Here is a 24,436-nt window from a genome sequence, read left to right as displayed (position 1 = left end):
TGCGTCCTCAGGCTTGCCCCTAGGGATGGTCCTGGGATGCAGCCTCCAACTGTGTAAAGAGCAGAGAGCGAGTCCTGAGCAAGGAGAAGAGTCTGTCACTTAGAGGTCACTACTTGAAAAGGTGACAGGGAGGTGGTCAGATAAATTTTTTTTTAATCCCCGAGCCAGCCTGGAGGCCTCTCCACATTTTCTCTGGTTCTTGTATTCATCTAGTTCGTTCTAGGCTGCTGATCACAAATGACATAGTACCTCATTTGCTGCTGCCAGTCCCCAGAGATATGTAAAGCAGGTGCCATTATCCCCATTTATTAGATAAATAAGCCCAGAAAAAGACTAGTGCCTTCCTTGCTATCTTATTGATGGACTGTGACCAGAACAGCAACAACAAAACAAATCAAAAATTTAAAAACACCCCCTCCCCCAAACAAAACAAAACAACAATTAAAAACAAACAAACAAACAATCCAGCTCCCTGGTGATCTAGCATATAAAAGACCATTGAGTTAGTGGATGGCCCAGGAAGGCATACAGCTGGAGTTCTTGGTAACCTTACAAAAGGAACCATGGGATTTCTTGGTCTTGAAAATCCACCTGGCAGCTGCCAGCTGCCCGAGTCCCATGACAAAAGCTACGCATTAATGTGGCAGTGTCTGCATACTGGGTAAAGCCTTATGAATTCCGATGCTGCTGATTCCGAATTGGTGATTCTCCAGACTGATTCGAGCTTAGATCTGTGTCTGAGCCCCTAACACACTAGGAGGTACTGATGTAGATCCAGCCTAATGAGCAGATGGGAAAAGCTTGCTTAACCTACTAGAGTGAACACAGTGCTGTTTGGCATATATATATGCTGCCTGCACTGCAGAATTATTCAAATTTCAAATGAATTCTAGCGACTCAATAGAGTACTCTTTCAAGTCAGAAGCAGCTTGCCCATTGTCAGAGTGTTTTCCAATTTCAACTTCTCAGCAGTCCAAAGATGCTTTTTCACAAGCTCATCTTCATTGAAGACTTTCTGCTGTTAAAGGCCCTAGAACTGGCTCTGTACAACTGTATCAGTGTTTATCAAGGTACTTCCCAGAGCCTCTCTTTGCTTCTCTGCAGCAGGTGGATGGTAGGCTCACCTCCCTGAGTGGTAGGGATTAGCCGAAGTAATAGGCATCGCTCACGTTAGATGCTCGGCACACGGCAACATGCAGCTCTGCACAAAGCCCTCACCCCATTCACTAGCTCATGTCTTATAGTCCCCAGACTCTTATGTGCATGGACTACACATCTTTTGAATGACAACAAGTAATCACAATTTAGATATAAGAAAAAAACCCAACAACCAATTGTCATCTTCCAGGCAACACTCACAGACTCAGTTCATGTCCCTCGACGTTGTATGTCCTGCATCCTTTCCCTCCCGATGCTGAGCTGATGTCTCTTTCAAAGAACGACACTTGCTATCTTCTGGATCATAGTAGGACTGGACTCAGGGGCCCAATCCTCCTGGGAGTGCCTGGGCAATGATACCATCCTGGTCTCTTTCTGCCTAGGTGGGCATTCACGCTGATCATCATCTCATCCTACACGGCCAACCTGGCAGCCTTCCTGACTGTGCAGCGCATGGAAGTGCCCATTGAGTCAGTGGATGACCTGGCTGACCAGACCGCCATTGAGTACGGCACGATTCACGGAGGCTCCAGCATGACCTTCTTCCAAGTAAACACCTTGTGGCTGCTCATCACCAACATGGGGGGAGGGCAGAGGGAAATTGAGGTACCTCTGCGCTAAGGATGAAAACAGCTCTGCTCATCCCGTTCTCTTTTGAACATCTACCTTAGAGGTCTTCACGGGGCTCAGTTCTCTCCTCTTCCATGTAATTTGCCCAGAATGAGGTCCCAAGAGGATTTGTATGACTATCAACCCATCCTAAGTTGTTGTGCGCGAACAGCTATTAATGCTTGTGATGATTTTAGAACTAATGTGACGGAACCTTCTAAATCTATAATAGTTTTGTGTTTGTTTTATGGGCATTATGCGCTGTGAATGAGACTTGTCGTCTCGTTTACATTACTGCATAGGATGGAGCTGACATGCTCATTTAAATGTTAAAAAGTGAGTTAGAGTTTATGGTTAGTACTTAGAGCAATATAAAAATAATATGGGGCTGGGGTAGCCCCGTGGGTAAAATGCTGACATTTGGATGATCCGTAGTTGCCCACGTGAAAGGCCGGTGTGGATATGCACAGCTGGAACCCAGTGCTGGAGGTGAGGTAGAGACAGGCTCTAGCCAGAGCTCAACAGCCAGCTGTATCACCAGTCAGTGAATGCTGGTCTCAGTGAAGAGCCCCCTGCATCAAAAAAGAGAAAACAAAAAGCAAAAACCCAAAAAAACCCAAAAAACAAAAAACAACCCCCCCCCCAAAAAAACACACAAAACAAAAAAACCAAGGTGGAGAGTAGTAAAGGAAGAGACCCAAGTCCACCTGTACATGCACACATATGTTCAAACATAAGCACACACACACATATGCTCACACTAGTGAAAATAATGTGCATATGACCAACATTTAAGATACACTAAAAGAAGATAGCCTGGTCTCTAAGCCTGGTGACTTCTCTGGAGCAGACACACTTGGGGTCTTTGGGATACAGCCTTGTAAGGCTGAGGAGAAACCAGTGCCATAGTGTAGTGTTTAATAACAGCCAAGCTGTTGATTGATCACCAAGGCTGACAGAAGCAGGCCACGCACGCAGAATGGCAGTTTTCATATGCTTTGAGGGCTCCAGGGAAGCAGATTTCCCCTGGGGCTCACGGCTGTCTAACCAACCTAACATCCAAGAAGCGTGCTTTCACATGAGACAAGCCCAAGGCCTTCGCTCTGTTTTCCATAGGAATCTCTGTGTCTCTTGGCACAGGGACGGGGGAAGGCTTTGTACAAATAGAGTTGCGGTGGTTCCCCCCAGAAATCTGTCTTGTTATTATTGGTAAACAGAAGCCAGCCTTGAGTTGTGTAGTTGATACACTGGCTTGGAGTGGGTAGGAGAGAGCCACTCTGGAATAAAGCTCAGTACCGTGCCCCAAACTGAGGGACAATGAAGGGATGTGAGCAGAATTTCACTTCTGCCTGTATGAGGAGGAACCCAGGAGGGTAGGCGAGAAAGAACCAGTGATCAACCCATAGGGCAGAACTCACCGTACAGCAGGTCCCTTCCTCATTTATTAAAGGCCTGCCACTACATAACGACAGTGACCACCCCCCTCCCCAACTTGAGACAATAGAAAGGGAAAAGTGCTTGGCTGTGATGTGGGTGGGGTACAGCTGCAGAAGGACCCCCCTCCCTCTCTAAGCCAACGTTTCCTTTCTCATTTCCCAACCTTGCTCCCTTTTGATTCTTTCCCCCAGAACTCCCGTTACCAGACCTACCAACGCATGTGGAATTATATGTACTCCAAGCAGCCGAGCGTGTTTGTGAAGAGCACGGAGGAGGGAATCGCCAGGGTGTTGAATTCCAACTACGCCTTCCTGCTGGAGTCCACCATGAATGAGTACTATCGGCAGCGAAACTGCAACCTCACTCAGATTGGGGGCCTGCTGGACACCAAGGGCTATGGGATTGGCATGCCAGTCGGTATGCAGGAGAGCAACAGCCTTTGGGTATAGCTTCCTCCTGGCAGGGTCAGGAGAGCCAAAGCCACTGAATGCGGTCTAGAATCCATTAGTCCCTGTTTCTAGAACCAACAGGTTTGAGAATGACTTTAGGTGGGCTTTCTTAGGGTTTAAAATAATAGCAAGCACAAGTACTTCTCTCTCTCTCTCTCTCTCTCTCTCTCTCTCTCTCTCTCTCTCTCTCTCTCTCTCTCTCTCTCAAGACATAATTTCTTTGTTTAGTCCTGAAACTTACTCTATAGACCAGGCTGGCCTTGAACTCAGAGATGCACCTGCTTCTGCCTCCTGAGTGTGCTGGGATTAAAGACATGTGCCACTGCCACTGGCTGTACATCTAAGTAGAAGTGTGTGTGTGTGTGTGTGTGTGTGTGTGTGTGTGTGTGTGTGTGTGTGTGTGTGTGTTTGTATTCACATGCACACACATGGGAGCCAGAGGTCAATGTTGGATGTCTTCCTCAATTCCTCTATATCTTAGTTTTCGATATAGGATCTCTCACTGAATTGGGTGCTCCCATCTCTGCTTCCTCAACCTCAGACTTGCAGGCACGCACCGCCATGCCTCGCTTTTTACTTGGGTGCTAAAGATCTGAATTGAGGCCCTCATGTTTGCACAAGTACTTTGCTGACGCAGCCATCTCTCCAGCTCCCTAAATCAGTTAGTTAAAGAACTCGTTGACTGGCTATTCCATTCTTTCAGTTTTCAGGAATAATTCTAATTATTGAAGAGTACTGATGCCCTGGCAGACACTTTAGGCCTTGTTCTCTTGTCTTTTGGTTTTCGTTTTTTGCTTTGTGTTGGGGTTTTTTTGTTGTTTGGTTGGTTGGTTGGTTTTAGCACCTTGGCTATTTCGCTGTTGATTAAGGTCTCTACTGACAGTGGGAAGAAGGAAGAGCTAGAGGCACCGAGATGAACACACCTTGCTGATTGTAGTTCACTGACAAGATTACATGAGATGACACTCACGTTCTATGTAGAATTCACTGCCCTGTCTACCCCTGCTTGGTGTGGGTCATCCAAGATGGGCACTTGTGTACAATACACTTACCGGGCACCATCCAGTTTTGTAAGTTGTTTGGCTTCTAAGATGGTGCCACCACTGTGCTTCTTAAAGGGCATTCACTTTGCTGATAACTCCACTACCAGGAAATAAAAAGATGTGTTTAGCCTTTGTGACTGTGAGGGATGTAACACATCCTCTGGGTGATTCAGTGTGGTCCATCGACCACATCACTGTGTCAAGCTGTCCTAGTATAAGCATGTTCCTGAATAAGATGGCAGGCAGAAGAATGGAGAAGTTGGGATATCAGACCATGTGAAGGCTCTGACCTTTGGCATGCAGACCTTGTAGTCACATTTCACATCCTTGGATTACTTTTTCCCTGCCTGGAAGTGTTGCCAATTACTGAATTCATTTACACCTTGGAATATAATGAGCATGATCTTGGAGTCAGGGAGACCTGGTAGTGTATGTACCTCAGAGAGGCGCTTTAACCTCTCCCAGCCTCGGTCATCCAAGGAATAGCCAAGTTCCTCATAGCTACTCAGGGAATCACTGTGATGGTTAGACATGGTCAGGTGCCTTCCCTGGGTGTCCCACACTTAGCCTCCTTGGGGAACATCAGTGTCCTCATTTTCCCCCATACTTCCCCGTGTTGTCGGGTAAAAGCAAATCACTTCTTACAACACTGATTGAAAAACAACCAAATGAGCACGGGCAATAATGAAAGTCATCCCTGAATGCTGTCAGCTCTGACCCCAGCAGTTGTGTAAGTGGAGACTTGACTCTGTGCACTGGCAAACTCTGATAGGCTCTGTTTATGGTCATCTTTTTTATCAGTGCCCATTAATATTACAGGTTATGAGCCTCTTTGGCAAATGTATTGGCTGACATTTTCTTTCAAGATGGTGGGGTAGATCATGAGGTGAACTTGGGGTGCACCTGGGTAATACTCTAGTGACTCGATAAATTTAACCTAAATGTCAAGTGCTTCCTTTCACAGGGATCTTGGCCACACATAGTTGAGGTGAAAGAGGCCAGTTCTAGAAAGTTTCATTTATAACCAAAGGAAAGCTGGAAAGAAAGGCCATTGTCCTGTACCTGTTGTGATACAGTTTTATGTGTGTTATCTCTCTTAATTTGCCACATGGGAGGTAGACTGGTTATGCTCATACTGCAGAGAATAGAACTTACCCAAGGTCATAACCCAGAAAGAGTAGCCTTGAACCTAGGATACTGATCTCCAAATGCAGTACTTTCCCGAACAGACTATATTGCTGTCTGAGTCCCCCAGGTAGACAGGACAGAATAGACAGGGTTGAGGTTTGCTGTGGGGAGGCTCACATTCTCACATGAGGCTGGGACCAACATTATGCAACCACAAATGAGGAAAGACTTAGACCTGCTGAGGTTACAGTGCATGCCATCATTCAGGTGGGAAGAGGGAGAATCACTACAGAAATGGGTGACACGGTTGGGCCCAGGGAAAAGAAGAGAACCAATAAAGAAAGATGGAACCTGAATCAGATGGTGATGCAGCTGAGAAAGCAATCAGGGAGCAAGCAGAGTAGCCTTCAGTGCAGCCCCTGGTCCACTGTGGGTCTGGATGAACATGTCTTGATGCAATGGAACACTTGTCTTTAACTCTAGATGGTATTAGCCTAACATCTGTCCACATGTGCAGGGCCATTTATTCGTGTACTCATTCGCTACAAGTGTATATATATTACACAGCCATTCTACAAATGGATGTGCATGGACATCCGTGACAAAAGCACATCCAAGGCTGCAGGCTCGTCATAGGTTCCCTCAGCCTAGTTGTGCCTAAAGAAGGGAGGGCTCCACTGTACAGTCCTTAGTCTGTGGCTCGGCAGCCTGGTTATTGCCTTGGATCTTACCTGAACTTCAGATCTTAGGCCCTACCCTGAACCCACTGAATCAGAACCTTCCATTTAACAGAATCCCCCAGTGATTCCTATATACATTAAATGCGAAACACCCTCATTGGTGTATGCAGGCTTCTTCCTGTACCTAACACTATAGACGCTCTCAGAGGTGCCTGTCCACGTGGGATCTTTGTAGTGCTTGGGAAAGCAAACTGGGCAACTGAATTGTTTTCCAAGTTTCTTGATAGCTTTTTCTGAATGATCACAGATCTTAATGATCAATGTTGTAGGACATTGAGCCTGTTTTTATGATTAAACCTGAATTCTAGAACCAAAGCTCCTTGACCATATCACATTGGAAATTTTTATAAAGAATTGTGTTCAACAGAAAGAAGCCTTCTTTCTGCATGATGAAGGAAAGGACAGCAGGGACACGGAGTGACTGGCAGGGCAGTAGGTTCTGGTAAACTGGGCTATGAGAGTTGGGGACACCTGGTGACTCCCTTCTCTGTGTGAATGGATGTGAGGATGCTCTGCTTAGCTCTTCTTTCAGTGGGTTGTGTCTAGTTATGGTAAATGATTGTCAAGTGTAATGTGGAAGTAGTCACAAGTGCCCAAGAAATGAATAGATGTGAAACAGAAGTTGGACAAATGGAAGTTTGTGTCACAGAAACACACATGATGGCTTCCTAGAGGCTAGTAGGCAGATCTACATCCAATTTCCTGGGTGTCATTGTGCAGGTTGTTGGGTTCTGATAGGCCCTCCATTTAAGTTAGAAGAAGGCAGATGGGTAGCGCAAATGTCTAGGAAGCCATTATATGGCCCGTGTTGAGGTCTTTGGTCATAAGATGATCATGTTAGTCATGTGGCAGGAAGGAGACTACAAGAGCTTACACCAGAAGGCCCTTCTCTTAGCAGAGAAGGTAGACCAGAGGAGAGTGGTCTTGGGGACAGGTGCCACCTGCTATATCTGTGTCCCTCCCAAAGTTCAAGTTGACAGAGTGACCAGGCAGTATGCTGGGAAGGGGAGCTCAGTGTGTTGAGAACACTGACGCCCTGCCCCGGGCTTTCCTTTGCCCCTGTAGGCTCAGTATTCCGGGATGAGTTCGACCTGGCCATTCTCCAGCTGCAGGAGAACAACCGCCTGGAGATTCTGAAGCGGAAGTGGTGGGAAGGGGGAAAATGCCCCAAGGAAGAGGACCACAGAGCCAAAGGTAAGCACGACAGTATCATCATGGCCTTGCTCTCCTGCCCAGAGTCCTAGCATTGACTTGTAGGATACTTTTGACACCAAAGCCTAGATTGGGTTGCTGGGGGCCAGTCCCATCCCAGAGTCTTTTTCTGCTATTAGACACACAGACTCCAGAGATGCCGTGTTCTCTGAATCTACCTCTCCAATCCCAATGCCATTGTGATCACCCTGGCCCGCAACTGCGTGGTATGCTTTTCTATTGCTGTGATAAAAGACTAAATGGAGGCAGGATATCTGGAGCAGGTAATTGAGGGCTCATATCTTGGATGGCAAAGACCAAGTAGAGAGAGCAAACTGGAAATGACCTGTGGCTCTGAATCTTCAAGGCCCATCCTCCAGTGACATACTTCCTCCAGCAAGGCCACACATCCTTAGCCATCCCAAAGATCACCACCAACCTGGGACCAAGTATGCAACGGAGGACACTCCCATCCAAACCAACACAGCTGTCTTCCCAATTCCCTCATGTATGGCTGCAATAGCTTGATCTCCCCCCCCCCTTTTTTTTATCTTGACAGTGGCCAGAGTGATTTGTATTTAAAATACAAATATAACCACATCATACCTCTGCACGAGGTATCTTTCATTCAGCATCTTCCTATCTCTCTCAGAATAGATTTTAGGTTCCCTGAAGCCTTGAGGCCCAATGTGATCTATCCCCCCTGACTCTCTTTTTATTTCTGATACTCCCCAAGCCTCTTGCATCTTGCATCTACCCTAGAATCTGAGCACCTGTTCCCTCCTCTATGCTGCTTTGTCCCCAGGCTCCCTCAGAGAGGACTCCTGCCCCTCCCACATGAACATATTTTATTTTTCTTTCTAGACTATACCACTACCTTATTATAATTCCTTACTGTTTATTTGTTCACTTCCCACCTTTATCAGAGTGGATATTCCATAGGAATGGGTCTTGTTGGCCCAAGGCCAGCATAGGCTATTTTCCTGAAAGAAAGAATGAATGAATGGTGACTAAAAGAATGGACACTGCATTGGGTTGACAGTGAAGCAGCCACAGACTGTATCTGCAGGAGGGAGTACAGACTGTTCCTGAGCACCCAGGAGCGCAAGGATGTCCTGATTACACCTAGCACAGGTCCACCTAATACCTGTTAGTTATTTTTAGATAGCTCATATCCTCAACATGTCCTGACGTGGACAATAAATCATACAGTCACCCTTGCAGTCTACTGGCAGCCTCGCTAAAATATGCAACAGACTTACCTGTACATGCTCTCCCTTCGGAAGGAGTAGAGTGAAAGAGAACAAGAACTTGCCTTTCTGCTTCACACGAATGATTGTCCCCATACAATGTTGAGAACCACTGTGTTTCTAAGTATTTGTATGTGGCCTTCCATGTGGCAAGACCAGTTCTTAGGAGTATGGCTCTCGGGGGGCTGGATACAAATGATTTAAAAGAAATCCTGACTTCCTAGGAAGCCACAAAGCTATATACTACTTAGGGTGTTCCCTCCACAAAGGCCAGAGCCACCCATTGGGATGGCCATGAGTTGACTCACAAGACATTGGCAGATCACATTTTCATCCAGGCCCCACCCATTGCTAGTCTGTGAATGCAGGCATCTAGCTACTGTTGCTGAGCTTGTGTGTGTGTGTGTGTGTGTGTGTGTGTGTGTGTGTGTGTGTGATATGACTACACTGTGCTGTAGAGTTGCTGGGAGGGTGAATCAGAGACTGGAAAGCACTGGGTTCTGTTTATAGGAAGGCCTCAGGGTACCCCAGCCACTGTTGATCTGCACTGGAGTGTGTGCCATGCTACCCCTCAGAATTCCAGGATGTTCTGTTATCTGTCTGCAAGGGACTTATTCCCAACTGTCAGCCAGCTCGTCATCCAATCAACAGGAGATACCGAGGTACAGTGAGATGTGTTGTTCCTGACAATAAGTAAGTCTTAGAGCCTTACTGTTAAAACGCATGACACTTCAGGGAAGAGTATCAAACACCCTAGGTACTGAGCAGACTACAGTGAAAGACTGAGGGTGAGGGAAGAGGGGACTAACTGTTATTTTTTTCTGGAAGAAAACAATGAGGGAAACACAGAGCAAAATATGGACATGCTTGCAAATTGAGTATAGTAAAGTAGATTTTTGAAACTGCCCAGATCCTGAGCAGATAAGGACACGGTGAAGAGGGCATGGCAGACAAATAACCTCCATAAGGAGGAATGTGGAGGCAGGGAAGGGCGATGCACAGGGGATGCTGTGGGCCCGGCGAAGCCTAGCCTCAGTGCATGGGCCAGTTTAGGAAAGCTGGCTATAGATGTTGGAGGGTCTAGAGTGAACTACTGCGGAACTGCAAAAGCCAGTCCTGTGCCTGATTTCAGAAACCATCTCTGACTCCAAGAGACAGCTATTACCTCAGGAGAAGCACCATCCAAAACAATTCTTCACACGCATAGCAGCTGTGGTCCTGTGGAAGGGTCTGACTCTGGTTTTGGTCGAGAAGTATTTTGGAATGTAGACAGTTTCTTGCTGCATGCTGAAGGAGGCTGACCGTAAAGCCGATGACAGAAGTTAAAGAGTAAACAAAACAAACGCAAGACCCAAAGCCGCCAAGTCTATACAATAGATAAAAGAATGGCCCAATCAGGATGTCGGGTTGTGCCCTATCCCTGCAGAGGAAGATGCTCCACAGCTGGTGTCGCTCCCAGAATGGGCTGAGGATTACAAGGGCTATGAAGAGATCTTTTTGTCGAATTTAGAGTTTGGAAAAATCCCAGAATTATATGACATACCACAACAGGGTGGAGACATGGGAAGAAGCACACAGGGACTGAGGGCAGAGAAAGTGAAAGGCCCGGAGTGCCCCAAGGGCCCCGACAAGAAGATTGGAAATCTGAGTGTAATGAAGGTGAGATGCTCACCCACTCTCTATGAGACACCGCCGTCCCTTCCCACCCTAGGGCCAAAAGTGCACCTGGTGGAAGAGGAGACACCGAGTCTTACCTGAATTTAAACAAAAAATAACCGAGAAGTCTGTGTGGTTTTGGCACTGGAATGAAAACTGTTTGGCACTGGAATGAAAATCGAAGTTTGAGGTAGAAATTAAGTCCATTCACAGGAAAATAAAAGGTATCCTTTTCTGCAGTTGTCAGCTTTGGAAATCTCCCCCATTCCACGGAGGTTTATACAGATTGAGTAGACAGCAGAGTGTGAGGTGGAGGGGAAAGGGAGACAGATGGGAATTGGGTCTGCCCTCCCCCCCCCACCCCCCACCCCGCCTCCCGCCAGGAAAGATGAAATGGCACAAATGGGAGGCCTCTCTGTGTTACCTATGGGGACCAAGTGTTCCCTGGCGTAGAGGGGAGAATGGGCAGACAAGAAAGGAAAATCGTGACAAGAGTCACTGTACTAGGGTTACTGCGCCTCAGGAGACGCCTGGGTCCTACCGACCTACCAACAGTAACTTGTATTTGCAGTGTTCTTTGGAACACAAGAGCGAGCACTGTAGTAAGAGCCACGGTGCTGGAGCAGGACTGTCTGGAGGAAACCATGCACATGTCCATGAAAACCGCCGTGTCGGCTTCCCGCCCAGACAGAGCAACCAGGACTAGCTTCATACAGGGGCCCCTCTTCTGCCATGGCTGAAATCCAGACACAAATTACTCAGTGATGCGCTAGCTTCCTTGGCCAAGCAACATCCCCCCATGACTTTTACAGGCCGTGCTAAAAGCACTGTCCTAAGACGGGAGGGAGGATGCCTCAGCTTCATTTCTCTCTGGCAAATTAGCCATTGATTGCACTTACTACAGCTGCTAACTGACTGCGCAAAAGACTCAGACATGCGGGAACAGTGTGACCCAAAAGATCTCTTCCTACAAGTCTTGAAATGGCCACCAGGAGTCAAGCTATGGAAGCTTTTCCCCTTGTGTCTCAAATAGCAGGGGTCTTAATTTGCTTTCCCCGGGGCCTCCTGGGTCACCTTTCTTTTTATACTTTTCACCAGTTGGCTTTCATGTGTGCCTAAAGGAATGAGAGGACTGGGGAACACACAGAGAGATGGAGGTGAAGGGAAGGAGGAGGGGGCCTTTTTTCCCAGAGACCTCTGAAACTGACAGTAACTGCCTGCGCTTTGGTTTCAATTAAAATGTACCAGGCAACACGCTGGAGCCTAATGTAATCCTTTTCTGCTTTGTTATCCTATTAAAATGCACAAATTTTCAAAGAAAGGGAGCTGATGCTTACCGTACTTTTAATCCAGCATTACAGCTTAAACACCAGGGCCAAGAAGAATCCTAGCATTGAGGTAATGACTCCTGTCTCGAGCCTTCTTAACTGGCCTTATTTGGGTCTTGTAAATGCAGCAACACTTCCCCCTTCCCTTCCCACCTTCTTTTCTCTGTCCCCACCTGGAGCCCGATGGCCAGATCCTGTGAAAGACTGGAGACAACAAGAAAGACCAGGGTCTATGCCAAGCGGTTTCCATTTTGTTCCGTCTTCTCTTTTCAAAAACACCTGTATTTTATTTGTTTATTTTTCTCACCCGGCTCCTATAAAAGGAAATCCTGCTAGCCACTCAGCAGATGCCAGCATCCCCATGCAAGGGGATTGGATTACCAAAGGCTTCACAGAACAATCGCTAGACAAAAGGTGGTGGGTGAACTCCAAGGAAATTAAATACCTTTATCTTGAAAATCACGAGCTCGTAATCAGGGCTTCAAAGGAAGACAAATACTCCATCAGGCTGTGAAACTCGGGGTCCCCTTTCAAGAGTGGCAAAGAGGCAGCGCTGGTTGACTTTCGGAACCCTTGGATAACAGGAAGCTTGCTGTCTGACACAGTGAGAATGAAAGCCTGAGACATCTTAGCAAGAGTGGGGGTAGGTGGTGGGGAAGGGGGGGGGGACTCTGGGGATACGTCCCTCCCTCTTACTTCTCAGGGGAGCAACGTGGCTCTCCTAGTTCTCTGGTTTCTCTGGGAAGCTCTGAAGGTGGGAACCTAACTTTGATAGCAACTCAGAGAGTTACTTCCAGGAAGCCCTGCCTAAGCAAGTCATACCAAGAAACTCCAGAGGATTGTCAGAAAACAGGGCAGGAGCAGAAACAGAGGCAAATGGTAACCTGGCCAGTCTGAAACCAAGAAAGGCGCCCGTTATGAAGACTACAGTCACTTCTGTCTGCAAAGTGAGCCAAGTTAAGCCAACGCATCACTGATTCAAACATCTGATGTCATGTTCTGGAAAAGGGGGGTTCTGGAAAAGGGGGGGGGGTGTTCCTGAAATGAGCTTATTGCCTGTATGTAGACCCACTCATCCCTGCCACCTTGGAGGATCTGGGCAATAAAGCCAGTTAAGCTCTGTGAGCATATAGCATAGTCTCAGGGATCACAGAGTAATGGGTGAGCTGGTGTGGTGTGAAGGCTGCGGGCTCTGATTTTAATCTGGATTTGGGTGTGGAATGAGCTTAAATTCAATGAGCTTAAATTCTGCACTTTTATTTCCTCACAAGTTGTCAAGGGCAACTACAAGGTCAGAGTTAAAGTAGTCAAGGGCAGAGTTTGAGTCATTAGCATGGAAACTTGCTCATAGTAAACACTCCTAAAGGATGCCCTCATATTTTCAGAGAACATAACTTTGCCATCAGGTTTACTTAGAAATCACTCCCTACCTATGAAAAGTTGGGCAATCCAAGTTCTGTCTTTTTTTTTTTTTTTTTAATGTTTTTATATAGCAGGAACAGTGGGTCTCCTTTCTAACCTGTTTAATCACTGAAGGAGATTGCAACTGGTTCGGGAATTGAGGTGCTCAAGCTTGTATTATGGGATATGTTGAAATAGCGCTCCCACAATGTATTTTAATACATTGCAAAATTTCTCAAATGCTTCTTCTGTTTTGTATCCTTTTTTCCATACTTTTTCTCCAACTGTCCTTTCCAGAACCTGCTAGGCCTGGGTGAAAGATGGCACAGTTAGGGCAAACAGAAATGGCACGCTTTCTGCTTCATGGTGCCAGTCTATTCATGCTAAAGGAGGAGTTGTTCTTTACAACAAAGAATGCCCCAGAGATGGCCCCATCTGCTAGCACAGTGCCCAGCTCATGGAAAATGCACCATAAAGATTTGTTGATCAGCATCAAAGAAAACCTATGACGTCACTTGCTGAGATCATGCACTTGTCTGTCCTTTCTCTATAACCCTGTGGTATAGTTACCTCTCACCCACCTACGACTCATTGTTCCAAAAGGGAACAACATGTCTCAGGTGCAGATAGACACACTGTTACTTGGAACTCAACAGTGGCTGTAAGGGCTACAAGTTAAGCCTACCTGAGTCGAAGAAGCGATTCTTAGCTAGGCAGACAGGAAGGAGGGGCATCTGTATGAGTGAGATTCAGGTCTCTTTGCTGCAGTATCTCCTAATGATGTCTGGTCCCCCTTCAGAGTTCCAGAGACAAAGAAAAGAATGCATTTGCACTTGGGAGCTAGTATTTGTATTTGTGGGTAATCTGTGAGTGACACCAGAGTTAGTATTTCACCAACCAGGGATTTGCGAGGAGACTCTGAGCCTGTTTCAGCAAATGCGTGCTGATTGCTGAAGCACAGCTGAGGGCCAGGCTCTGTGTCGGGAGGAAACCTCAGTTTTAAAACCATCTGTCTGGGTGGCTTGTGTACGGTCCTGTGTACAGGAGGGGACAGAGGCAGTGACTAGATGACTTCCTGGTCCCTCTCCCAGGTGCTGAGGCATCTGGAAGGGCGGCCAGTTCCTTGCAGGCTGGAGCAAATCCATCCCAAGCGCCTGTTGATGAATGGCTGTGTGCTGTGGAAGGCATTAGACTTCCAGGGGGATGACTGATGGCAGTGCTAAGCAGACCGGCCTCACTCTCTTGAGTGTGCCCCTCCCCCTCCCTGCTCCATCTGTTTCTCAGCTCTCACTCCGCCAGCAAAGCTATTCTTGCTCCTACTTTCCAATAACTTCCTAAAGGCACGGCTGGTATGCAAGCCTCACTCTGAAGAGGACGAAGGGGCCACTCAGCCAGCGCTTGGCATGCTGGAGCCAACACACATGATTACCAGGTTGGCTGTGAAAACTGAGACGCTGGGAAAGAAAGGACTGGAGCTGTTCAGTGGCTCATGGCCGCCACCAGCGTCCTGTTGAAACCTCAGCTCCTTATCAAAAGACGTCCAGACCTAATCAAAGTCATCCCAGTACAGACCATGTGTTCCTTTTTTTTCCTCCTCCTCCCACCCAGCATGGGAGGGGAGGTCTATGTCATGGATTAGCCCATCAGTGCTCTGACCCCTTCAGAAAGTCTGGACCACCTGCCTGGAGCCCTCACTGAGAGCTGCCAGTTTACAGTTACCACACACAGCATTTGATCACAGTGAGGATCACAGTGTGGGTCCAGATCTCTGTCCACTGTAGGCCTGTACACCTCTCTCTTTCCTTCTCCTTATTTGTTTTTCTTCATTTTGTGTGTAAGTGTATTTGGTATGCATGGATGTTTGTTTGTGTTTGTGTGTACGCTCATATAAATGTATGACACACATATGACCGCATATGTGTGCATGGGTGTTTGTGTGTGCATACTCAAATGAATGAAGATGCATCAGTGCTGCATGTGTATGTAATGCATGGGTGTTTCTGTGTGTATGTATGTATGTACTTGCATGAGTGTATGTGCATCAATGCCTTCATGTGTGTGTATGCGGAGGCCCCAAGGCTGATCTAGACTCTTCCTTGATCATTTTTCCTACTTTTTTTTTCTTCTTCTTCTTACAGCTGTGTCTCTCAGTCAAACCCAAAGCTAACCAATACTGCTAGTCTGGCTAGGCAGTGTGCTCATTCCAAGGCTGGAATTGCAGGCAGGCAGCCACACTCACAGGGCACCGATGTAGGGTTCTCAGGATCTGGACTCTGGCCTTCCTGCCTACAGAGCAAGAGCTCAGCCATCTCCCCAATCTCTTCTGGTCATTTTTCTTTCCTAGAGCACCTTTTACAGGCCACACATCCAGTGATCGTGAGGTAGAGAGGTACACAGGGCATGGTTCCTCTCAATGAGCTTAGTCTAATGGGAAATAAGATCCATAAACTTAACCACCCTGATCGTTTTGTGCGCACAAGTGGTATGTTACTAGTGAGGCATAAAAACAGTAGACCTGACACAGTGCACAGTGACCTCCCACACAGATAGTGGACTAGTTGTTTTTGCATCATTGTTACCAGATAGCCTGACAGACACATCTGTTGGGACAGGGATTTTAATTTGACTCAGTTTCCAAGGGATTTCAACACACTGTGGAGGGAGAGCCTCGGCCCACTGAGGCTCTAGAGCAGTGGGTCTCAACCTTTTAATACAGTTCCCCATGCTGTGATGACCCCCACCACCACCACAAATGTATTTTTGTTGCTACTTCATAACAGTAATTTTGCTACTATTATGGATTGTAATGTAGCTATTTTTTGGAGCTAGAGTTTGTCAAAGGGGTCGTGACCCACAGGTTCAGAACTGGTGCTTTAAGGTATTTGAAGTGGCACATATTCGCACCGCAGCCAAGCAAGAAGCACCACGAGGCTAGTCAGAACCAGCAGGGGGCCTCACCTGCTAATGCCCCATTTCTGCCCTCAGAACCTCCACATCCCAAAGGTTCCCCAACCTTTTGCAAATGATGCCACCAGCTGGAGACCAAGTGTTCTAACACATGAGCTTGTGGGTAATATTTCAGACCCAAAGTCACAGAAGGGCTTGAAAGGAGTCAAAGTGCACAGACGGAAACGTGGAGGGCAAGAGGGCATGCTGGGAAATGCCAACAGTTCTGTATTGCTGGCAGTGATGTCACAGGTTTTTCATTTCGAAAAGGTCAGTTTTCCAGAGGATCTAGTTGAACAGGGAATGGCTGCGTTCAGGGACATCATTTTGAAGTTGATGCAGCAGGGCAGGCAAGGGCTGGGGAGTACTTGGCCGCAGGCAGAGTGCTGCTAGGAGGGCCAGAGAGGAGGAGATTGAGACCAAGTCAGCAGGACCTGGCAGTAAGCAGTGCTTGGAGGAGACGCAATAGAGCATCAAGCAATGACTTTATAAAGAGCCAAAAAGGGTGCCATTGACAGTGTCCAGCACTAAGAGAGACTGTGTAAGGCTGAAACTGGGAGGGTTCCCTGAGCTGAAAAACAAGACGTAGGAGTGACTTCAGAGGAGCAAAAACGACACATGCAAGGAAGAGCTGGTTAACTAGGCCTAGCAGAAGTAAATCCAGATAGGTAAATTCATTTTTTTTTCTCCTGCAGGTCTCCTCCAGGGCCTAAAAGCTTCTCAGGTGTTCAAAATTATGTTTGAGGTCTGAAAAAAAATATATTGGCTTCCCAATGCACAAAGAAAGCTTACAAAATTAAATTAAGACATGTTTAATTAAATATCTCCAAAATGGAACATTGTTCCAACTTCATTAATTTTTAAATTTAATATTCATAAAAACTGCCTCGCATTTAGACACAATTTTGGGGTTAGATTTTTCTCATTTTGCAAACATTCCCTTGTATGCACAGTGATGGCTGAGAAATCACAGCCAATTGTAAATTAACTATTTCTTTCTGCTCCATAAACCCGAAGGGAAAAAAAATTGAATGTATTTAGTTGTAAGATGTTGGGGGCATTTTCTTCTGCCTGCTTTTATGTGGGACGGGGGTCTCCAAATGTATGTGGTTTAGAGTTTCTTAAAATAATGCTGATGTAGACAGCACTTTACAGGAGAGATAGGCGGGGCAGGCATTGAGTGGACAGAATTGGAGCAGTCAGTGAGGGGTCTGGGAAGGGAAGGACATCAGCTGGGATGAGCCAGAGGAAAGGGAAAGATGTGGAGGCTCTGGAAGTGACTGACAGGGAGATGGGGAACACAGCCAGGGCACAAGTTACCCAATGAGAACTGGGGAGAAGCACTACCCCTTCCAGAGCCAGGAGGGCAGAGCTCCTCTAGGAGGCCCTATTTTCTCCCTCTGTTCCATGTAGATCTATCTCCAAGTGATGGGGCTGTGTTTGAGTGTCACAGCATCAGCCAAGGACTCCCTTTACCTGGGCAGGTGGCCGTCTTTACTCTCTCTAAAGCCACTTCTCTTCGCTGGACCGGCTGGAGAAGCGAGTGCTTTAGGGACTCATGGGATGCAGCCATGCCCACCTCTCACCACACCTTCTGCATGGGCTGGAGCTCCAGCCTGCAAACCCCACAGACCTGTGGGCATGCTCGCTCTTTCTTCAGAGCCTTACCTTTGCTACACTCTCCCATCCATGTGCATCCTGATATTCCTGTAGCCAAACATCTTCTGTTCCCTGTGGCCCAGGTGAGAGAGGCAGGTATGGAAGGGGACCCAAACTAGTTTCCTTCTTTATTTTTAAGATCCTCGGTCTTGGATTAATCAGGATAGAGGGCACCCCCACCCCTGCATTGATTGATGCAGGTTTGGAAGAGCTGACCACGGGAATCCGCAGATCAGAGTGCATGGTCCGCTTGAGGTATAGCTGTGCGAGGCCTAGGGCCCACTGGAAGCTGACCATCAGTGGGAACACCGCTATGCTGTGTTGTTTAAAAATAAAAAAGAACAGACACCCACCTGGGTCCTTGTGGTGGGAAACCCGAGGCATCTTGACATGGCCAGGTAGAGATATTCTGCTTTGCAAGCTACAGAGATAGCTTCTGATTCCTGTTCCTTTCTGTGGAGTATCTTATATGGTAGAAAACTCCCTGACAACAGCATAGCCCCATGCCCCATGACAACTTAACTAGCGAGCAGATATGAGATCATCCTAAAGAGCACCAGACATAAGCCTTCTGGGTACCAATTTCTTAGATAAAAGGAGCTTTTTATTCATGATTGTGGTCCTCATTTAATCAAACACTTCATGTGTTTCTGACACATCTCTAAGTTTGGTTTCTCCACAGGCAAAGAACTCATCCACTTATGCAGCTAAATTCATCAATGCTCCAAATGAAATGACCATAATCTATCTCCAGATATCTTGATAGGCAATGAGGGTATTACCTAACTTTAAAGAACTAAAAAAAAAAAATGCATAGATGTTTCCAAAAATAACAATTTCAAACTAAGTGGAGGCCTGGCTAGCTGGGAGGAGAAAATCACCATGGAAGTTTGTTTCAAATACAGAGTTCAGGAGCCCGTGAGATGGCACAGCAGGTGAGGATGCCTGCTGCCAAACCTGATGACCTGAGTTTGATTCCCAGAGCCTACATGGTAAAGGGGAGAGGACCTACTCCTGAAGCTTGTCTTCGGACTTCCGTATGTGCTCTGTGGCACATATGTGTGGATGTGTGAGTGCACATGCTGACACACACAAAAATAGATGTGAGAAATAATAATAATAATAAAAATACAGAGCCCATCTTCAGAAATACTGACTCAGTAGGTCTTGGGGAAGGGCTAGAGATCTCTATTTTAAGTTTTCTAGAAGTTTCTAAGAGCAGCCAAGTTTGGGCTGCACTAGTCCAGTAGGGGCAAGAAGTCTTACTTTCCAAAAAAAGTTTAATAACATTTGTAGTCTCTTCTCCCAAATATTCACATCCAGGATTATTTTAGGACTTGGGGATTTGGGATCTTGGAATAGTGATTGGCTGAGCATCCCCTGACTTGAAAATCTAACATTTAAAGTTCTCTGAAATCTAAAATTATTTAAGCATCGTACATGCGTTCAAAAGCTCTGGATTTTAGCATTTCGGGTTAGGGGCAGCCAACCCTTTATGCAGTGATTCTGGGGAGCAGTATTCTTTCTATACCCTTACATCCCCAAACACATACTTAAGAGGTCAGCTAGACATATTAGAGTTTAGGGTCTTGTGGTGTTGTGACACTATGAGGCAAATCAGATTGGACCTACAGCCCTCTCTGAAGGCAACCCAGCCCCAGCCCACTACTGTTTAATGGTTTCTCCAAGACCTTTCATTTGCAGCTAGATCTCCCTACCCTATTGACTGCAACCACTCTGCTTCTCTTTCACACGAGGAATTAAATCTCTTCCAGGAATGAGCCGGGGAGACCACCCCCAAGCCTGCATTCTCACTGTTTAAGTGACTTTGAATTGTGAGGACGTGTGTCCTCTCACTCTCTCAGAGTGAGTGTTACTTCTCTTCTCTCTCTCTCTTCCAGGCCTGGGAATGGAGAATATTGGTGGAATCTTTGTGGTTCTTATTTGCGGCTTAATAGTGGCCATTTTTATGGCTATGCTGGAGTTTTTATGGACTCTCAGACACTCAGAAGCATCAGAGGTAAAGCTTTCCAAAGGCTTCCGAAGCCTTCCAATGGCATAGCGCCCCACAACAGTGTGAAATTCCAAGGCTTCTGCATGCGTTTCAGACAGGACCTGCGGAATGCTCCCAGAGGGTGCACAGGACAGGACAGTGGGGGAAAAACTGTAGCCTCCAGAGTAAAAGATCTGAGTCGACACAGTCATGTACTGATTGTGCAACCACAAAAAGGGATTCAGAGTCCCCTTTGACACAGCCAAAAGACGTTTTTATAAACAGACCTTAGTATACCAGTTTACTTAGTATGTGTGACGGTACCAGGCTACTCGTGTGAAATACGGCCTCAGACCTTCCATTTTGACTGTGTTTTTACTGTACAGGTGAAAACCCTCAGAGACATGCCAACTTAGAGGAACCAAGAGGTTCATCTTCTCTCTTAGGGATTTTAATGCATGCAATTCTCTAGCTGTGGCTTAGGGGCTTGGTTAGTATCTACTTCGCATCTGTGAAAAGTGTGAGAAGGGAGGCTTTATCCCATTGGTCCTCCATCCCTCCCCAGGGAAGATGCACAAATCCTTACATGTTAATTGCATTGTGAGACTCCCCTCCCCCCATTACGTCAGATTTTCAGTTCTGCTCCAGATCATCCTTAAGCACCCCTCCCCCACCTTTAATTGTTGCTGGGGAAATAGCTCCTGACTGTACACACAACACCCTGGAAGCCTACGGGGGGGGGGGGGGGAGTGCCACCTCATAGGGGACCTCAACACACATCACTGCCTGCCAGTCGCTTGGTTGTCAGTGCTCAACTTTTTCCCACACTGTCACCCCTTCTTCTGCCCTCTGCTCCTGCACAAAGAGAGCTTGATTTTACTTCCCACTTCCCCCCACAAGAAATGAAGAGGAGCCAGCTCCACATAAACCCCCATGTAAAAATGGACTCACTGCGCCAGCTGCTGATGCCACTGCAGCAGGGGGCACTACCCTTCAGTCCCCCCTGTACTGTTGCGGTTAATTTAGCCGTTGGGCCTAATGTTTGTTATTAGTCCTATAATTCTTAGCATGGCAGTATTTTCTAACCTGCTAGTAATCAATGAAACACAGACACCTGTTATATTTTTAAACGGCCTTAGTTAACCTGGGCCAGAGCAGATATTAATCCCCTAAACTACCTCCCATATTGGGGGCAGGTATCCCATACCCTTCCCCAATCCCATCCCATCTGCTTCTACTAATTTCTATCAAGCTGCTTCCCATCCATAATTCAAATACTTGCTAATGTACTTCATCCGGGCGAACCCTCCCTCCACGCCGGCCATGTGCTTCTTCCTCCACTTAAACCATGGTGCCCACCTCCCTTCTAATGGCTCTTCCCGCCGCCTGCCCTGCCCCCCCCCCCCAAGACAGGATTCCCTTGAGTAGCCTTGGCTGTCCTGGACTCCTTTTGCAGACCAGGCTGGCCTTGAACTCACAGAGATCCACCTGCCTCTGCCTCTCAAGTGCTGAGATTAAAGACATGTGCCACCACCTTTAGGCTCCAGCTCTTCTCCTCTCTCTCCTCCTCTTCCGTTTCTCTTTTCCAAAAGCCCACCAACCTTAGCCACGCCTGCCCAGGTGGGATGGCTTTTTATTGGCCAAACAGAAATGAATAAGCTCTTAGGCAAGCTACAAACAATTTGGGTACATGACCTGCTCTTAATGGGCAGACCAGAACAACCTCCAACACTGTACTCTCTTCCGTGTTATTTGTTTGTTTGTTTGTTTGTTTACCCTCTCTCCAAACCCCACAACTGGGCCCTAGTTGTTCCTTTTAAAGAGTAGTAGTGTCACTATCCGCTTGCCTTATACCAGCCTTCTCCTAAGCTAAGGGCATTTGAGAACAGTATTACTTTCCCTTTCCTTATCTCCCTCTCGGCCCTGGACCCCATTCCTTCACTCCATCTCTGCTGTGAAAGGCCTTGTGCCGTCGTCGTCTGACCCCCTTCAGTAAAGGGCAAACCGAAGGGCACACATGAGTCCTAGACTCTCTTGTCCTTTTCCTTGTTCAACAGCAGATCTTGAGCCCCCGGCTACGTCGGCTTCCACTTCCAGTCCCTTCTCCCTTTGCTCCTTCCTTAAATGCTGCTGACATTTACGTATTGCATGTGAGCCTGATTGAGTGAGTCCTGCCCCTTGAGCCCTCCCCCATTTCTTCTCCCGCCTTTCACTCTGGACCAGCAGAGTCAGCAATCCGTCAGCCACCAGCATCACTGTAACCCTGACACAGAGTGCTCACATGCCAATGCCACGGCTATAGACACAGAGCCACTTTGGCTTAAGGACTGCTTGTTATCCCCGTAGTTCCATGGCAAATCACAGTGCTTGACCCACAGTAGATGGTAAATGCGTGTTGTTATATTCTTGTCGCATGTAATGGATTAAGCAGGTGGCAGGAGGGGTTGTTGCCATAGTAATTATTAGAAGCACAGGGCTTTAGTGATTTGCCGAGAGTCTCTCTAGTTAGTGACAATGATGGGTTTAGAATCGGGTCTGAGAGCCTGTTAGGCCATTTTTTTTTATGAGGCAATATCTGCAGCTGCTTCACGCGGGCTGTTTCTCCCAACAGCTCAGGCAGGATGTGGATTTACATTGAAATTCAATGGCTCTCGGGCCACTCGGATAGATAGCTAAACAGAAGATGAGGCTGCACTGGCTGTGTGGCTATGGTCCGATAACTGTCCTGTAGATAGAACTTGAGAAGGAGGCTTCTTCTGCCATCACACCCCAGGATCGCCGCTGTGACCCTGGAGATGAAAACACAGCCAAGTATGCTTGGGTTTTGAGTTAGGCAGGTTGATGTTCTAATCTGCAAGAGGATGCTCATTAGTCAGTTCTTTACAAAATTAGACAACATTTCCTGAGTTCCTACCTACACATCTTCAAAGTGGATATTATAATATTAGGGATAGTAACAACAGTAACACAAATTTATAATTTTTTTTTATCCACTGGTCATCAGACCCCAAAAGCTAGAACGGTCCCTTTGTAAATTTGACACAAATGTATTCCTCCACCAAGCCTGATTAGTGTGTACCATCTTCGTTGCATTCATTGTGGACACGCCAACATTTTGCTGTCGAGCTAGCAATGTGCTCAAAACTGGAGTCTGGCCCAGTCCACCCCATGCCTACAGACAGCAGCAGATTCGTGAAACTGGTTCTGAGTGGCTATCTGTGACCTCCAGTGTCTCCTCCAGGTCTCCGTGTGTCAGGAGATGGTGACAGAACTGCGCAGCATCATCCTGTGCCAGGACAATATCCATCCCCGGCGACGGCGGTCTGGAGGCCTGCCACCCCAGCCCCAGGTCCTGGAGGAACGCCGGCCCCGGGGCACAGCGACACTCAGCAATGGCAAGCTGTGTGGCGCCGGGGAGCCCGACCAGCTGGCGCAGAGACTGGCGCAGGAGGCCGCCCTGGTGGCCCGGGGCTGCACGCACATCCGTGTGTGCCCCGAGTGCCGCCGATTCCAGGGCCTGCGGGCGCGACCTTCGCCCGCACGCAGTGAGGAGAGCCTGGAGTGGGACAAGACCACCAACAGCAGCGAGCCAGAGTAGAGGCGGCTAAGGACCGCGGAGCCAGGCAGGGAGGAGGGAGGGCTGACCACAGACAGCATCGTTCTCTCCCGGTTCAAGATTCAATCACTTTACAAAACGATCAGAGTGACCAGAGCCTGATGCTCCAGCAGCAGGCAGACCCCTGCTCCCCCTGTGGGAGAACAGGTCTATCCAAGACATTGCACCCACGTGACAGAGATGCTGTTGCTTGTGGACAGGAGGATCCATCTCCTCCCAGAAGGCCTTTCCCTCACACCCAAATAACATGGAGTCTGGGTAATGGGGTCCTGCCTGGAGAAGTCCAAGAAAATGATGGCATCATAAGTTGGAGTACCCCCTGGAAGGGGCCATTGTACCCTGGGTCTAGTTCTTACAGGAAAAAAAAATTAAACTCAACAGGGAAGTTTTTCTTTTCTGAATTTGTATATTTTTGTTAATGTCCTTTTCTTCCCCGTTTTTCTTCTGTCTCTTCTGGTTTCTGTTCTAAGGTTCACTTGTCTTATGCTTTGGGAAGAGGAGTATGGGTTGGGGGAATGGAACTCTGGTCCCTGTTTCTTTTTTCTTTTATTTTTATTATTATTATTATTATTATTATTATTATTATTATTATTATTATTATTATTATTATTATTATTATTTTAGGCTTTGGAGTTGCACAGGGTTTCAGGTGCTGACCCTGCCCCCCTTGTGTGGTGTTCGGTGGTCTTCCTGAGTGGAGAGGGCCATGGGTGAAGAAAGTCCATCAAACCAACCTTTTAAGTGCCCCCTCCCCAAAAGGCAATTAGCCTGTAGTCTACCTAGAGATACCTTGAAATGCCCGGGGCTTCAAGGGTTAATCTGGTGTTTTTCC

The 24,436-nt window shown here is 47.2% G+C and overlaps 1 protein-coding gene across 7 annotated transcripts in view; it reads left to right on the top strand.

The window, feature by feature from the left end:
• Nucleotides 1–24,005, top strand: part of GRIK4 (glutamate ionotropic receptor kainate type subunit 4) — a 427,994-nt gene extending 403,989 nt beyond the window's left edge. For all 7 annotated transcript variants that reach the window (XM_084782224.1, XM_084782226.1, XM_084782227.1 and 4 more), the window contains 5 exons: nt 1,542–1,707; nt 3,396–3,621; nt 7,630–7,758; nt 19,897–20,015; nt 23,230–24,005. In XM_084782224.1, coding sequence (XP_084638350.1) covers nt 1,542–1,707; nt 3,396–3,621; nt 7,630–7,758; nt 19,897–20,015; nt 23,230–23,586 — 997 coding nt within the window. In that variant the 3' untranslated portion in view covers nt 23,587–24,005. The remainder of the gene's footprint in view (nt 1–1,541; nt 1,708–3,395; nt 3,622–7,629; nt 7,759–19,896; nt 20,016–23,229) is intronic.
• Nucleotides 24,006–24,436: the final 431 nt, after the last annotated feature.

The sequence above is a fragment of the Acomys minous genome (assembly GCF_964271855.1).
Source record: "Acomys minous genome assembly, chromosome: 5".
NCBI lineage: Eukaryota > Metazoa > Chordata > Mammalia > Rodentia > Muridae > Acomys > Acomys minous.
Note: the sequence above shows the minus strand (reverse complement) of the source record. Positions and strands in the feature narration are given on the sequence as shown.